The sequence below is a fragment of the Anolis carolinensis genome, chromosome 5 (assembly GCF_035594765.1).
Source record: "Anolis carolinensis isolate JA03-04 chromosome 5, rAnoCar3.1.pri, whole genome shotgun sequence".
NCBI classification, from domain to species: domain Eukaryota; kingdom Metazoa; phylum Chordata; class Lepidosauria; order Squamata; family Dactyloidae; genus Anolis; species Anolis carolinensis.
Window position 1 is genome coordinate 197,100,616 of NC_085845.1, and position 17,765 is coordinate 197,118,380.

A 17,765-nucleotide genomic window follows, 5' to 3' on the forward strand; every position below is an offset into this window, starting at 1 on the left:
CACAAGTATAATAGGATTTACATTTATGGTGTTTTTACTGGAGTTTAGGCAGCAACTGAATCCAACTGATGGAAAATAATGCAGAACACCTATCAATATGCATTGGACAAAGTGCATGTAATGTGCAACAGGTCTTTTGCTTATTTTGTAGCAAGGCTCATGGCAATACTGTGGAGCACATCAAATCCTAATTTTTGGATATGTACTAATGTACATTACATTGTTCATTGTTGTGGCACGAGGGAGCACAAGCCAGTAACATATATTTTGCTAAAGAGATATCTATTGTATACAGATTCTGTAATATACAGTGGACCTTTGGTATCTGCTGGGGTTTGGTTCAAGGAAATACACACATACATGTGGATACTAAAATCCATGGATGTTCAAGTCCCTAAATATATGACGGCGTAATAAAAGTCCGTATTTTATATAAAATGGTGAATAACTCAAAAGAGTGCTGGAAGATGTGTTTTTTATTTGTGGGAAGGATAAAATAGCTCTGCCCTTTCTGAGGGTCAGAAAAATGAAAATAACATTTCCATCTCTGAGGGCAGGGCAAACAACAAGACTGCTTTTCCTGAAGGCCAGAAAGATTTAAAAAATAGCACTGTTCTACCCCCACGTTATCTTAACTATTTGGAAGGTGAACTGTTTTCAAGCTGTGGATGGTTGAATCCATGGATATGTAGGACTGACTGTAAATGCAAAATAACTCTACTGGAGGCTGTTTATGTCAATGTGATGGTCCATGGAGCAATCCTGGTCCTTGAGCCATCATCTGCCAGTCCCTTGAAAGAGGGAAATTAATGTTGGTGATGGGAACAAATATGATACCAATCCCTCTCCCGTTTGGGAGAAATTATTACTAGTACCAGATCGCTTGAGGAGCATTGAAGTTATGTTACTATGATGTATGGTCTCAACTACCGTGTTTTCATTGAAACCACCTTAACTAGAAGATTGTCAGTTGGAAACCCCTTTTCTTCCCAGTTCCTAGGGGAAGGTGGGATGTCATTTAAGCAAATAATTACAAACCTCAATTTTCACAAGGTTGAAATCAGCCTCCAGAGCAGCTTCCAGCCAGGCATGAAGCTAGAAGTGGCCAACAAGCATGACTCAGACACGTATTGGGTGGCCACGATCATTACGACGTGTGGGCAGCTCTTGCTCCTGCGGTATTCTGGCTATGAAGATGACCGCCGAGCCGATTTCTGGTGTGACGTCATGACTGCGGATCTCCACCCTGTGGGCTGGTGCACCCAGAATAACAAAGTGTTGATGCCTCCCAATGGTGAGTCTCTAAAAATGTTGGGAAAAAAGTATTCTGAGTCTATATTTTGCCTTTATTACATTGGCAAATTGGTGGCAAATGTTGTTTCTAGCAGGTTGATTGGGAAGTTGTGCAATTTGTGAGCCTCCAGATGTTGTTGGATTGCTACTCTCATCCAGTTATTGAGTGCCAAAATGGTTGGGATAGATCCATTCTGGCTTATAGTCTGACCTCTGTAGAAACTTTCTAATGGATTTTGCCAAGGAGTAGCAACAGGGATTTGAATGCAGTCCAGAGCAATGAACTGCGGCAATCTGGCATCAGAAAAGAGAAGAGAAGTTACTGAATGCCTTAACAGAGATGAATGATTGATTTGTATCCAGAAGCTTCATAAATATGTGGGGCAATGTTTAGCATGAACAGAGAGTTTGCTGGCAGATATAGACAATAAGGCACTTCTAAAATACCTCTATACGTTATGCTGTGTGTGGAGCAATGTGTGCCTGAAATATAAATGGGGCAATTAACACAGTCTGGGTACTAATACAAACTTTAAAGAATCTGTACAAAGTGTTGGACATGGTCAGGAAACGGGTTATAGCTCAACACATTGGTTGCTCCCAGACTTTGGAAATCCCTCCCTAGAGGAGCCAGGCTGGCTTGCTCTTCGCTCTCCTTCTGTCATTGTAATGCAGTGCAATTTTAAAGTACTTGTATAGAGTTTTAATGCATTTTAATATTTCTACTGGTTTAACATGTTAAAGGAATTTTTAAAATCCTTTATTTTGATTTTTCTGTGGGTTTTAACTTGTATTGTTTTAATGCTGTTAGCCACTTTGAATCCTATTACCAGATGACAGGCAGGATATAAATTACTACAAAATAATAATAATAAATTATTATTTGATACACAACAAGATGAGTACACAGCAAACAAGATGTTGTGCTGGCTTTTGTATTGCATCACATGTCGGATACTTCCCAAGTGTCTAGGGCTATGTGATGTATTGGTGAATAATGCGTGCAGATCCAAGTAGGGTGGCCTTTTGCAGCTGACAGATGGTAATTTTGGCAGCGCCAATTGTTTTCAAGTGCTGGCCAAAGTCTTTAGGTACTGCACTCAGTGTGCCAATCACCACTGGGACCACCTTGATTGGCTTGTGCTAGAGTCTTTGCAGTTCGATCTTTAGATCCTCGTATTGCATCAGCTTTTCCAGTTGCTTCTCGTCAATTCTGCTGTCACCTGGGATTGCAACATCGATGATCCATACTTTGTTTTTTAACACAACATAAGGTCAGGAGTATTGTGCTCCAACATTCTGTCAGTTTGAATTCGGACGTCCCAGAGTAATTTGATGTGTTCATTTTCTGTAACTTTTTTAGGCTTACAAACCCACCAGTTCTTTGTCACAGGCAGATGTCATTTGTGGCACAAGTTCTAATGAATCATTTGGGCATCGATGTTATGCCTCTGCTTGTAGTCCGTCTGCGGCATCTTCTTGCAGCAACTGAGGATGTGATCCATTATTATTACATTATTATTATTATTATTAGTATTATTATTATTATTATTATTATTATTATTATTATTATTATTATTATTATACAAAATTAAAGACATCAGCTCCTGCAGGCCTATGAATTTTAAATTGACTTTTTATTGGGTATGAGTGATTTTAATGAATTTTAATCTTATGTCTATGTCTTTAATATATGTGAAGCGAACAACAAAGTTCTGGAACACAACACACCAGACATCACAGTTGTGGAAAATAAAAAGGTTTGGATCATTGATGTTGCCATCCCAGGTGACAGTCGCATTGATGAAAAACAACAGGAAAAACTCATCCGCTATCAGGACCTCAAGATTGAACTTGAAAGACTCTGGCAGAAACCAGTGCAGGTGGTCCCAGTGGTGATCGGCACATTGGGTGCCGTGCCAAAAGATCTCAGCCGGCATTTGGAAACAAAAGGCATTGACAAAATTACGATCTGCCAACTGCAAAAGGCCACCCGACTGGGATCTGCATGCATCATCCAAAAATACATCACACAGTCCTAGACACTTGGGAAGTGTTCGACTTGTGATTTTGTGATATGAAATCCAGCAAGTCTATCTTGTTTGCTGTGTTATAATAAAATAATAATAATAGCAACAACAACAAGCCATGTATAGAGCAGAATAGCCCCAGTTCAACCATGCAGGGATGCAGCCAGACTCTCTCCCAGCCATTTCTAGTCCCACAGTCTAAATCTTGGCCAATCCATCCCATTTAAAATGTTATGTGTAAAGTTAACAAAACACTATATATCATCTGCACTATGGAACAGTGAGCACACATTGCAGATTTCATTTAAAAAGGTAGAATGACTACAGGGAACAGGGTTTGGTTTTTTCCCCCCTGCTAGCAGATCGATGTGGTTTGATTTAGTCTTTAGCTTTCAAGAGGCAGCTGCCAAATAACTGTATTTTAAAGCCTCTATAAAATATAGTTGTTTAACTTGCTGACTCCTGGTATTGAGTGAGCGGTGATGGAAGCAACAGGCCTGGTTTACTGCATTCTCGTGGGGCACAATCTGGAGATTTAAAGGGGAAAAAAATGCCCAAATGCACTAAAAGCATATTTGGGAAGTTAAACAGGATCAGCTCCAGTTAGTCCTTGGATGGGAGACTTTGGATGAACTTTTGGATGTATTTCAGGTCTCCAGGTGTTTTGGACTTTAGTTCCCAGAAACCTCAACCAGCTTGGCTGAGAGTGGGGAATTCTGGGAGCTGAAATCCACAAAACCTGAAGGACCAAAGTCTGGGAACAATTGTTTCAGAGGAAAGAACCGACAGAACCAACTCTTAGCATTCCTTGCTTAAGAAACTCCTATAAAATCACCGTAAGTCATCCGGCAATTTGGAGGCAGATATAGACATCAATGTCTATTAGAAGATTTATATCCCACCGTATATCCCGAGACTTCATAAGACTAAAAGCATATTAAACCAAGGAAAAGAAGACAGTTTAAAACTGATCTAAAATCATTTGAGACAATTATGAAGTGTACTGGTTACTTTTGTGCATCAAAGTTTTCTTGAACTTAGTCTGTGCTTCTGGTGAGCAATTAAACTTTTTGCTCTTAGCAGCTGCTTGAACATGCTGACTGCCAGAATACAGTTCATGCCTGGTTGAATTTTCAATTCCTAGCAATTTGCTTAACATGGAAAGAAAAATGCTCTTGTCCCTTTGCTTCCCATCTTCAGCGGATTTTCTTTTGCTGATGGCAGCTGGGTTCCCAGCTATGTTTCATACAGAGTATACTTTCACTGTACAGCTCTTCTAAAGGCAATATAGCTGCAGAAATAAAGCTGGGATTACAAATTTCATTTTTAAAATGTGTTTCTTCTAATGGTCTGTGAGATCTGGGAATGATACTAGAATATACAGTGGACACTGCCATATAATACAGTTTGAATTATGTGTTGAACTGCATGAGATCAGTCTACACTGATAATATAATGCAGTTTATATGGCAGTGTAGATGGACCCCCTTAGGATATATTTAATTGCATTTTTATGGTTTTTAGGTTACTTTACTTGATCCAGGAATGTATCTCCATTGGATGCATGGGTCTTACTATAATTCAGTTTTTGTTGGAAATAGCAACCTTCTCAAGCATCCACTAGTTATATGTTGTGTTTATAATTCAGATTGTTTATTGTGTTGTATATGTGTGCATTGGTATGCAACTTTATCTTAACTCTTTGATGTGGGAGGGGCTACAGACCATCAGAACTGGGCTTATTCAGGACTCAGACTCCATTTTAGAAACCGTTCAGTTTAGACTTAAGTAGGAACTGTATGGTTCATGCTTCAATGCAGGAACAGTATGCTGTACAGAAGCCATTAGACTCCATTGAACTATGGGCTATTGATTCTAAGATTATCTACACACAGAAACTAGTTCAAATCTATTTGTAACTGGACTGATATGCAAAGTACCTATATGCTGTATACATGAAGTTTGTGAGTAAGTCAACTGTGTTACTTTTAAGGAAGTCTGCTTATTTTTGTCTCTTGAAAGCATGATTTAAAGGCAAATATATTTTAAGGGAGAGTAGATGTCTTGGGACAACTAAAAAGAAGGCTTATGAAACTGCTGAATATATATACATACACACACATATATATATATGTGTGTGTGTGTGTGTGTGTTTGTGCATTGGCATACCTTTGTCCCTAACACTTCAATGACATCCCTACGTATATCAGTTTAACAGCTGAGAAACCTAGTTGCCTTTCATGAATGCTGGTAAATGCCATTTTCCCAAAAAAATTATCACTCTAACAGGCCATGCTTTTACCAAGAGGTTATGGCATCATTTTTCAGAAGCTTGTGACTTCTGACAAGGTCATGCCTTTCTATAGAGAAGTTATGGAGATTTCAATTTTCCAAAAGTTTTAATGTTGATTTTTTAATGGTTTGACTTATATTGTATTAAGTATCATTTTAAGTCGCAGCGAGTCCCAATTTCGATAAGAGACCTGGATATGAACAAAGTTAGTAAAACTAATAATAGCAACTAAATAGCTGCATATAGCTGTGCGTTCATACTGGCACACAATTGCTTTTATACGTAGTATTTGCCTGCCATGTACTGTGCTCAGCTTGATAAACACTCAGTCCCTTTGCCTATTATTATAGTAACTCCTAAACTACTTGCGATAAAGGGAAATCTGAAAGTATATAAATGGTGACCCAAATGGATGGCACATAATGACTTCTAAATAGTATTGTGTCAGCAGCAAAATACAGAGTGGAAATTTATGGAAGATGTAATGAATAAATATTTTGTGCCGACATGATGCTTCTCCAGCAGTTTGAGATTCAAGCAGAAAGCAATAAACAAAGGAACCACCTTCAGGGTTTGTTTAGGCTTTAAATTAAATTAATTCAATCAACTCCTGCAGTCAAGCTTGATATTGGTTTATTTCTCTGTGCTGCACTTTATTCAAAGCCTATACTGGAGGGGATGGGCTTCTCCCCTCCTCTCTCAGGTTTTATATAAGAATGTATTTTGGTTTTGTAAATTCTTGTAGTGTTTGGGAACAATTCATCCTAATTGCTTTTCCCAAAGTGTGTTCAATTTTTGGTTATGGCAGATTGAAGTCTGCAAGGCATGTCAATCACTTAGGGTGTGTTAGTGATTTTTCAGCTTCTGCAATTTTGCGGGTTCAGGGTCCTAGCGTGCCTAGGCTCCAAAGATCAAATGAAGACACAAACAGGTTGAAGGCAAAGAACAGAGGTTATATTAACTTTAAGCAAATTGGATGCCAGCAGAGTGTGCACTCCCAAAACTGACATAAAGCAATGAAAACATTTATAGGAGTTTGACAGCTATTAAAAACAATGAACTTTTGTCACTCCAACTGCTGATTGGCATCAGCTGGGGCCATTGATAGGCTGAAGTTTGCTGTGCCGCTGCTGATTGGTCTCTGCGTCTGGTGGGAACTTTAATAAGCTGTCATTGCTCAGTTTGAAGCTTTGTGGCTGTTTCGTGATCCACCTTGGTGGGTTCGTGGGAGAAAGGTGTGTGAGCAGGGTCTGAATTGATGGATGCAAATGACTGTATTCCTAATAATAATAATTAAAAAACTTTATTTATACCCCGCCACCATCTCCCCAACGGGGACTCGGGGCGGCTTACATGGGGCCATGCCCAGAACAGTACAATATAGCAAAATATAAAACAACATATCACAATACAATTAAACAATACAATAAATAATCATATACACTGCAACACAATATATATATATATATATATATATATATATATATATATATATATAACAGGGCGGGCCGCATGAGACACTTAATTAAAACTTGGGGTGAGAAAAGGATAAGAATACACGGAGACCAGGGACATAAGATAAAAACAATCTAGAGGGTAGATGATGGGGGAGTAACAAAAGAAGTGTGTAATAGTTACTCTCCGAAAGCACATCGGAAAAGCCGGGTTTTTAAATCTTTCCTGAAGGCTAAAAGAGTGGGGGCTTGCCTAATTTCGATGGGCAGTGAGTTCCATAAATGGGGGGCCACAGCAGAAAAGGCCCTCTCCCTTGTTCCCACCAGGCGGGTCTGGGATACAGGCAGTGGCGACAGGAGGGCCTCCCCTGATGATCGAAGAGATCGGGCAGGTTTATGGTAGGAGATACGGTCACGAAGGTAGGTGGGTCCCAAACCGTTTAGGGCTTTATAAATGATGGTCTGCACCTTGAATTGGGATCGGAAAGTAAACGGCAGCCAGTGGAGCTCCTTAAACAGGGGAGTAGATCTCTCCCTGTAACTCGCCCCCGTTATTAATCTGGCAGCCGAGCGTTGGACCAGTTGTAATTTCCGAGCCGTCTTCAAGGGAAGCCCCACGTAGAGCGCATTACAGTAGTCCAGTCTAGAGGTAACTAGGGCATGGACCACCGTGGTCAAGTCAGACTTCACGAGGTATGGTCGCAGTTGGCGCACAAGTTTGAGTTGTGCGAAGGCCCTCCCGGCCACCGCCGACACCTGAGCCTCAAGTGTCAACGCTGAATCCAGGAGGACCCCCAAACTGCGGACCTGTGATTTCAGGGGGAGTTCAACCCCGTCCAGCACAGGTTGCCACCCAATACCCCGATCAGACGAGCGACTGACCAGGAGAGCCTCTGTCTTGTCAGGATTGATCCTCAGCTTGTTCCTCCTCATCCAGTTCGCCACAGCGGCCAGGCACTGGTTCAGCATTCGAGGGGCTTCCTTGGATTCAGATGGAAACAAGTAGTGGATTTGCGTGTCATCTGCGTAGAGATGGCAACGCCCTCCAAAACTCCGGATGACCTCTCCCAGCGGTTTCATGTAGATGTTAAATAGCATGGGGGATAGGATAGACCCTTGCGGTACCCCACAGGTCAATGGCCAGGGGTCCGAGCAGGTATCCCCCAGCTTCACCATCTGGGAACGGCCCTCCAGGAAGGACTGGAGCCACTGCAGAACCGTGCCACCGAGCCCCATCCCAGAGAGCCTCCCCAGAAGGATACCATGGTCGATGGTATCGAAAGCCGCAGAGATGTCCAGGAGAACCAGCAGGGTCACACTCCCCCTGTCCAGCTCCCTGCGGAGGTCATCCACCAAGGCGACCAAAGCCGTCTCAGTACTGTGCCCAGGCCTGAAACCAGACTGTGACCGGTCCAGAAAATCAGTGTCATTGAGGAACTCCTGGAGCTGCGTGGCAACCACCCGCTCCAGAACCTTGCCCAAAAATGGGAGGTTGGAAATTCCTACCAACTTGAGGGGGGACAATGGGTCTGGCTAGCTGAACAATGGGTGGTGATTGCTGTTGGCATGCTTGAATGGGTTCCTGGGAAATGATAAGGTGACCTTGGGCAGCTTTCATGATCTTTTGTTCTGAATTTATTATTAGAGACACAGAGTGAGAATTATGCCCAATGCCTGAAGAGATGATAGGATTTGTCCTGGTGTATGTATATGTGCTTGTGCAACTTTGTAAATTCAGACTAGAGGTCATCTGCAGAGGTTAGCTGAACTAGGTTTCTGGGGGGAAAGTCATCCATGGACTTTTTGACTGGGACTCTTTCTTGGGGTTGTGGATTTTGGGGTCTGTTTTAGGTCCCAGGGTTTCGATAACAGGTGCATCTACATTGTAGAATTAATCAATGTAGGGTTGTTGTATGTTTTCTGGGCTGTATGGCCATATTCCAGAAGTATTCTCTCCTGACGTTTCGCCCACATCTATGACAGGAATCCTCAGAGGTTGTGAGGTATGGAGAAACTAAGCAAGGAAACTAATACAATGTGGCACCACTTGAACTGCCATGGCAAAATATACCAAATCATGAGATTTGTAGTTTTATAAAGTCTTCAGCCTTCTCTGTCAAAGAGTGCTGGTGTTCCACCAAATTACAACTACAAATTACAAAGAAGTCAGTCAGTATATGATGCTGGATGAAACTTCAGCAAGTTTTGGTTGTTGTGCAGTTCCATCACAAGCTGCAAGAATCAAAGATTATCGCTCAGTAGATTGCAGGCGAAGCATGGAGATATTGGGAAAGAAAGATGATTATTCTTGAAAATAATCAATGTATTTCAGCTTGGAAATATTTTTATGACTTTTTTCAGAGGATAGTAACTTTAAAACATGCACATCTTCTAAAATAGTGTCTCCAAATCTTACGTATGTCAACCTTTTGACCCAAAATTTGCTACGCAACCATTAAAATGGTCAGGAGCCCTTTCCAGTTTGCAGTCTGGCAACCTCATATCCTCCCCTGGGTGCATCTACACTGTAGAATTAATGTAGTGTGACATCACTTTAATTGCCATGGCTCAATGTTATGAAATCTTGGAATTTGTAGTTTGACAAGGCACCAAAAATCTTTGACAAAGAAAGCTAAAGACCTCATAAAACTACAATTCCTATAATTCCATAGCTTTGGGCCATGGTAGTCAAAGTTGTGTCAAACTTTATTAATTCTATCGTGTAGATGCACTCCCTGTGAGGATCCATCTTTGTGCTGAATTGTTAGCCTCAAAGCACGATACAGCGAGACTGCTTTGGTAGAAAAATAAAGAGATTGGGATTTATGAGTCTCTAAGAATGAATAAGTGTCACAGCTGGATGGGAGTGAAAGCCTTTCAAATGAAATGACCCTGTGCTTTATTTATGTAAATACCTATCCAACCAACACTACCTTTATTACGACTGAGAAGTTACCTTTGGGAAAAATGAAGGCGGCAAGCAAAGAGGATGATGGTATCTGTAGCCAGGAAGGAGATTTACTGTGTCATCTCATAAAGTATGAGACACGGCATACATATCAATGACAGGAGTAAAGGCAGCGTGTGAATATATAGAAATAAATACTTGTACTTTATAGGGTAAGTCAATACGGACAGCCGTCTTCCTCTTGTGAGCTTCCTTCACTCCAGGAGTTCCTGCAAGAGCAACCATAGCTCTGAGTTGCTGTGAGTTTTCCAGGCTGTATGGCCATGTTCCAGAAGCATTCTGTCCTGACATTTCGCCCACATCTATAGCAGTCATCCTCAAAGGTTGCGAGATCTGTTGGACACTAGGCAAGTGGGGTTTATATATCTGTGGAAAGTACAGGGTGGGAGAAAGAACTCCTGCCTGTTTCCGGCGTGTGAATTTTGCAATTGGCCACCTTGATTAGCATTGAATAGCCTTCAAGCTTCAAGGCCCGGCAGCTTCCTGCCTGGGGGAACATTTTGTTGGGAGGTGATAGCTGACTCTGATTGTGTCCTGTCTGGAATTCTCCTGTTTTCTGAGTGTTGTTCTGTATTCACTGTCCTGATTTTAGAGTTTTTTAATACTGGTAGCCAGATTTTGTTCACTTTCGTTGAAAATGTCCACATGCTTGTGGATTTCAGTTGCTTCTCTGTGTAGTCTGTGTAGCAGCACTAAAAAAAACAGAGGAATTCCAAATAGGAAACAATCAGGGTCAGCTAGCATCTCCCAACAAAGGATTCCCCTAGTTAGAAAGCAGCCAGGCTTTGAAGCTGCAAGGCCATTAAATGCTAATTAAGGTGGCCAATTGCAACATTCACACTTGCCTCCAACAGACAAGAGTTCTTTCTCCCACCCTGGACATTATTCCACAGATATATAAACCCCACTTGCCTAGTTTCCAACAGACCTCACAACCTCTGAGGATGCTTGCCATAAATGTGGGTGAAACGTCAGGAGAGAATGCTTCTGGAACATGGTCAGACAGCCCAGAAAACTCACAGCAATCCAGTAATTCCGGTCATGAAAGCCTTCGACAACACTTAGCAAGATTCTTTCTTTCTTTCTTTTTTTCTTTTGACTCTTCCTTTTTGATTTCACCTCACTCTATTTTTCTTTCTGACACCTGCTTACATTTTAAGCTCCTTGAGTGAAAAGCTGGATATAAGTACATTGTGAAATCACTTTTTCTCCATCCCACTTTGGCCATCCATATCCACGGATTGTGTCAGTCATCTGTATCCATGGATCTTGCATCCATGGATTCAAGCATCCATGGCTTGAAAATATTCCCTCGCCTTCCCAAAAGAAATTCCAGAAAGCAAACCTTGATTTCACTGTTTTGACTAGCATTTCTAGACTGACACATAAGTACATGGGATATTTTAATTTCTCATGCATTGGCAATATTCCCAATTCAAAGACCAGGTTTAACTAATTATAGACGCATTTGGGGAAAAAAATCCTTTTCAGTTGTAAACATTGTTCTAATAAGCCTTGTGTGCACACTTGGTTTTGATATACATGAAACATTTCTTTCCATTTAAAAAAATCTGCAAGATAAATAGTCTGGGAGAAGCCGTCGGGAGCAAGACTGAATCTGAAGAGGGAAGAAAAGGAGCCATTTATCCCTATGAACCCTCCAGCTGCACTTTATTTTAAGGGCCATAAATCTGCTAATTCCTCCAGAGACGTTATTCAAAGATAGCATTAGGTAATTCTTAGTGGTTAGCTAAGTTTCATTTATTTATTTTTGGAACAAGCATTGAGATAAGTTGCCTTGTAACATTGGCAGTTTAAATCAGATTTACACAGTATCATAAAGCCAGAAATGTAATAACAATAATAATAGTCGTATTTCTGAAAGTTTAATTTGATCGGGTGGCGTGCGTCAAATAGATCAAACTGTTGCAGGAAAGGGAAAGAGCAAACATCAATGGCAGTTAAAGTGGTTTCAGACTGCATCAATTCTATAGTGTAGATAGAGCTAAGATCTCTTTTATATTATTCTGTTAACAATATAGTTTCATTGGCTATATTGTTTGGAGACAATGGCGTTTTAAGCCTAACTGTGGCTGGTCATATAATGCAGTTTCAGAATGCAGTTTTTAATTGTATTGAACTGGATTGTATGACAATATAGACTCATATAATTCAGTGAAATTACTCTCAATCCCGAAACTGCATTATATGGCAGTGTAGATTCGGCCTGTGACTACTACCTCTCTGGTTTGAAAAGATTGGAGAATGCAATGCCTTTTCAGGTTAGAGCACATTGCAATTCTGCCTTAAGAACCAGTTGTGAATCAGCTTAAATACTATTGCTAATGTGTGATAGCTCAGTTTTCTGCCCCATTAGTTCTTGTTTCCTCTTCAGCTGACAAATGATACAAGTTATTGATTCTCATTGTTGGTAGTATTGCCAGCCTTTGCCATTTGATGTTTGATTGACGGATGTGCTGCTAGGTATTAATATTTTGGGTTTTATGGGGAACATTGTCTATTTCTTATGGATTGTTATTGATTTTGTTGTCAAAGGATTTCATGGCCGGGATCAGAGGGTTGTATGTTTTCTGGGCTGTATGGCCATGTTCTAGAAGTATTCTCTCCTGACATTTCACCCATATCTATGGCAGGCATCCTCTGAAGGACATGGCCATACAGCCCTCAAAACATACAACAACCCTCTGTTATTGATTTTCTTTTTAAATCCTCTTATCCTTGATATTTTGTAGTCCTCTGTTCTGTCATACACTTCCTACAGAGCCCCCAGATTTCAGGACTCAGGCAGTCGTTTTTGGTTTTGGAATCAAATTGGAGGAATCTCAGGGCAAGAGCACTGCCTTGTAAAGTGTATGCATATCATTGTTCCTTGCCTTCAAGTTGTTTCCAATGTATGGCAACTCTAAGGCAAACCTATAAAGGGTTTTTTTCAGCATTTGTTCATAAAGGATTTTCCTTTGTCTTCCTATGAAGCTAAGCAAGTGTGGCTTGCCGCAGGTCAACTAGGTTTCCATAGTTGAGTGGGGATTTGAATCCAAGTCTTTCAGAGTCATTATCCAGCACTCAAATCACTACACTACGAGGTTTGAATAAAAAGTAATGCCTCCACCTTCGTAACTCCTCAACAGATGGCAATACTGGTATGCTGCTTGTTCAGTAGACTCTCCTCTACAGTTCCATTTGGCAGGAAGCCTTAGCATTGAACGGTTGTGTTGTTAAAGTGCGAAGTATGGAACCCTGTGCAGACAGTTGGTCAATGCGACTTTAGCAATGTGCAGTCATTGAATTCTTGACAGCAGAAGGTGTCACTCCAAAGGAGATTCATCAGAGAATGCAACTGTTTATGGGGATTGTGTTGACTTGACTTGCGTGACAAACAAAGAGTTGGATGTCCTGTGACAGCAACCACCGAGTTTCACAAGCAAAAGGTTGACAGATTGATTCAGGATGATCGTCTTATTGCTCAAAGAGAAATTTCAAGCATCATTGGCATTTCACAAGAACGTGTGGATCACATTATTGCTTTGCTTGGCTGTCGGAAGATCTGTGCACAATGGGTCCTGTGAGACGCTGGTTGCGGAAACAGAGTGTCGACTTCTTCTGTGACGACTTCAGAAAACATGTTCATCGTTGGCAGAAATGTATCCAATTGTCTGGTGATTATGTGGAAAAGTGAATAGTGGTAGTTAAAGAGCGCATTCTAAGGATTATTTCTGCGTTTCATTTATTAAAATATTCCCATCTAAACCCAAGTAACAAAGGTGGAGGGATTACTTTTCATTCAACCCTCGTACATAGGCTCTCTGCATCCATGTATAGTGGGGCTGCATGCATTTGATGGATTGTTGTGGCCCACAGCGAGTCCTAAGGGAAGAATATTGGACCCCAAACTTTTGGATGAATCATCTATGGAGTTAAACCATTTCTTCTCGTTCAAGACCATCAAGATTGTCATGCACCCCAGGCTTGTTATGTCCCAGTGTCAATGCACCAAACTTATGTTCCATCTCTTAGAGTTTGAGCCAAACTCACAATAGCATATTGGACTCATATATTTTGTGCTTTTCAGTCATAGATGGTGGAACTCCATGCCATGGGAAGGTAGGGTGACCCTTATGGCATATAAATGAAGACCTTTTTGTGCAGGTAATTGTTTGGCAATCCAACTTGGATACGGCACAGGAGGACCCCCAGGTGGAGGTGGTTCTTTCTTTGCGGTGTTTTTGATTGTATTTGTAATTGTTTTTGCATTGGTTTTATTATTGTTGCCTTGAGCCCTGCTCTAAATTGTGTCCTTTATACAAAATGCAAAATCAGAAGTTTGTTTTTGAGATTTTGCGGGGGAATATTTTCAAGTCATGCATGGTTGAATCCGTAGTTAGTTACACATAGAAACCTCGAATACAGCAGATTGACTCTATGTCTTTTTAATATGTCACAATCTTTGTTCTTGAGCTAATCATGTCTTTACCTTTTTTTCCAGCAATCAAAGAGAAATACACAGACTGGACGGAGTTTCTCGTACGCGATTTGACTGGTTCACGAACAGCACCGGCAAATTTATTAGAAGGCGTATGTATTGAATTCATTCTTCTTCTTGTGTGTTGATGTGTTTATGATAGAACATTTTTTAAAAATAGGATATAAGGTTGCCTTTATTTTAACTTATTGAATGTATTTGAATTGGATCTAATTGAATCTGCTGAGTGGGTTGCTGTGAGTTTTCCGGGCTGTATGGCCATGTTCCAAAAGCATTTTCTTCTGGCGTTTCACCCACATCTGTGGCAGGCAACCTCAGAGGTTGTGAGGTCTGTTGGAAACCAAGCATGTGGGGATGTCCAGGGTGGGAGAAAGAACTCTTGCCTGTTTGAGGCAAGTGTAAAGGTTGCAATTGGCCACCAGACCTCACAACCGCTGAGGATGCCTGCTATAGATGTGGGCAAAACGTCAGGAGAGAATGCTTCTGGAACATAGTCATACAGCCCGGAAAACTCACAGCAATCCAGTGATTCCAGCCATGAAAGCCTTTGACAACACATTGAATCTGCTGAGTATCTGAAAGGATTCCGCAGCATGGAGCGATGGCACTTAAAGTGGTGTCAATCTGCATTCATTCTACAATGTAGATGCTCCCATGGTCTTAGGGTCCCTTAATGTAGAACTGAGAAAGCTTTTACTCTCAAGATGGTGGTTGTACTCCACTTCCCATCATCCTCACCCAGATTAGCGAATGGGATTAGCAGTCTAGAGAAAGGATTAGCAGTCTAGGTATTTGGCACTTTTAGTCCTCTTTCTACCTTTTTCCAAAAATGTTTTCAGCCCTTTCATTTTTGGAGATGTATAGAGAACCATGGATATGATTTTCTAACCAGTTGGTCAATGAGACCCAAACCTACTTCTGTCTCCCAGTATTATTCTGTCAATGACTTCCAAATTTACTTTATTAAATATAGCCAGGAGAATGGTATTAAACCCATGGCCTGCTTTTTATTTATGACAATATAATGTTTGGTTATTTACAACATTCAAACACATTAATAAAGCTGAGCAGCAAATGATAGCATTCACCTATAATAGATTGTTTACAGGCATCAAAAATGCAGTCAGCCATAATAATATTATGTTTGTTTGTTTTTCCTCATTGTCTTTCAACAACCACTGCTCATAATTATAGTATTTAGGTGCTGGTTCATTTGATAGCTGGAAAGTGCCTGCAGATTTTATTGAGAAGCTTTCTATTCACTCTGTAGTATTAATGTGTTTAGAAATATTTTTGTTGTCATAACTTGCATTTTAGGATATCTATATACATATACAGACTTCTTCTGTTTGAAGATGCCATCGATTATAAGACTAATTTCAGTACCACCAACAGAAAAAAAGCTTTATTTATGTATGTGTTGTCAAAGGCTTTCATAGCTTTCACTGGGTTGCTGTGAGTTTTCCGGGCTGTATGGCCATGTTCCAGAAGCATTCTGTTCCAGACAAGAAACAATCAGAGCCAGCTAACACCTCCCAACAAAGGATTCCCCCAGACAGGAAGCAGCCAGACTTTGAAGCTACAAGGCTATTGGATGCTAATAAAAATAGTCAACATACTGTATATACTTGAGTATAAGCCTAGTTTTTCAGCCCTTTTTTAGGGCTGAAAAAGCTCCCCTCGGCTTATACTCGAGTGAGGGTCCTGGCCGGCTTCTATTCAAGTCGACTTATACTTGAGTATATAGGTATTCAGACTTGGACAGTCTTACCTTATTAAAGTCTTACTATTATCTTAAATTACAGTTTTATATAACTTTTCAAAAACATTTAACCTACTGATGCCTCAAATAATGCAATTTTATTAATATGCATTTTTATTTTTGAATTTGACCCGTAGCTGCTGCATTTCCCACCCTCGTCTTATACTCGAGTCAATGTGTTTTCCGAGTTTTGGTGGTAAAATTAGGTCCCTCGGCTTATATTCGGGTCAGCTTATATTTGAGTATATGCGGTATATTACCGAAATGAAGGAACCTTGCAGTGTCCAGCAGTGGATTGTTATATATATATATATATATATATATATATATATATATATATATACACACAGTAGAGTCTCACTTATCCAAGCCTCGGTCGGCTTATACTCGAGTATATACGGTAAACAGACAAGTGTGAATGTTGCAATTGGCCACCAGACCTCACAACCTCTGAGGATGCCTGCCATAGATGTAGGTGAAACGTCAGGAGATAATGCTTCTGGAACATGGCTATATAGACTGAAAAACTCACAGCAATATACATATATATATATATATATATACCCTGTTTCCCTGAAAATAAGACATCCCCAAAAAATAAGACCTAGTAGAGGTTTTGCTGAATTGCTACATATAAGGCCTCCCCCGAAAGTAAGTTTTTGTTTGGAAGCATGCAGGATCGGTAAATGTACATGCCATAGATTGTTGATGAAAATAAAGGTAGTAACAAGAAATAATAATAATAATAATATAATAACTTTATTATTGTATCCCATTTCCATCTCCCAGAAGGGACTCAGGGCAGCTTACACAGGGACAAGCCCAACAACAACATAAATTTACATACGAACAGAAATTTAAAACAGTAATTTAAAAACAGTATAGCAATAAATATAATATAGAAATTCATAAAAGAATTCACAGTTTGGTTATGCTGGTTTGTGATGACAACTACTGTACAATTCAACCATAAATGTGAATTCTTTTTTGTGGAAAAATAAGTCATCCCCTGAAAAAAAGACCTAGCGCATCTTTGAGAGCAAAACTTAATATAAGACACTGTCTTATTTTCAGGGAAACAGGGTATATATATATAATATATAAAAGCAGTGCACCCACATTTCTAAGTTGCACCCCATTTTTAGAGATGTTTAAATGGGCACAAACTGTATGTTATAATAGAAGAAATACATTATATAAATTATATGTACACGCAGAGAGACATATGTAATTAATAGGTTTATATGTTTGCATGTGTGTGTGTATACATATGAACACACAAACGCGTGCACACACTGTATGTATATTCACATTATTTGCATATGTCTGTATAGATAAAAACAATTTTTTTATAGTTTTAGAAGTTGTATGCTGACTTGAATACTAGGCTAGGAGAAAGGCAGGATATAAATTAAGTAAACAAAGGAATGCATAAATAAACTGTGCAGGGCTTTCTCCCTTCAT

General features: G+C 40.1%; 1 protein-coding gene across 3 annotated transcripts in view; it reads left to right on the top strand.

The window, feature by feature from the left end:
- sfmbt2 (Scm like with four mbt domains 2) overlaps positions 1-17,765 on the top strand; it is a 74,092-nt gene that overhangs the window by 10,616 nt on the left and 45,711 nt on the right. For 2 of the 3 annotated variants that reach the window (XM_003220734.4, XM_008110256.3), the window contains exons 4-5: positions 1,054-1,294; positions 14,543-14,631. In XM_003220734.4, the coding sequence (XP_003220782.2) occupies positions 1,054-1,294; positions 14,543-14,631 (330 nt within the window). Of the gene's footprint in view, positions 1-1,053; positions 1,295-14,539; positions 14,632-17,765 lie in introns of those variants that run through there. The other variant, XM_062983295.1, reaches the window with a different exon arrangement.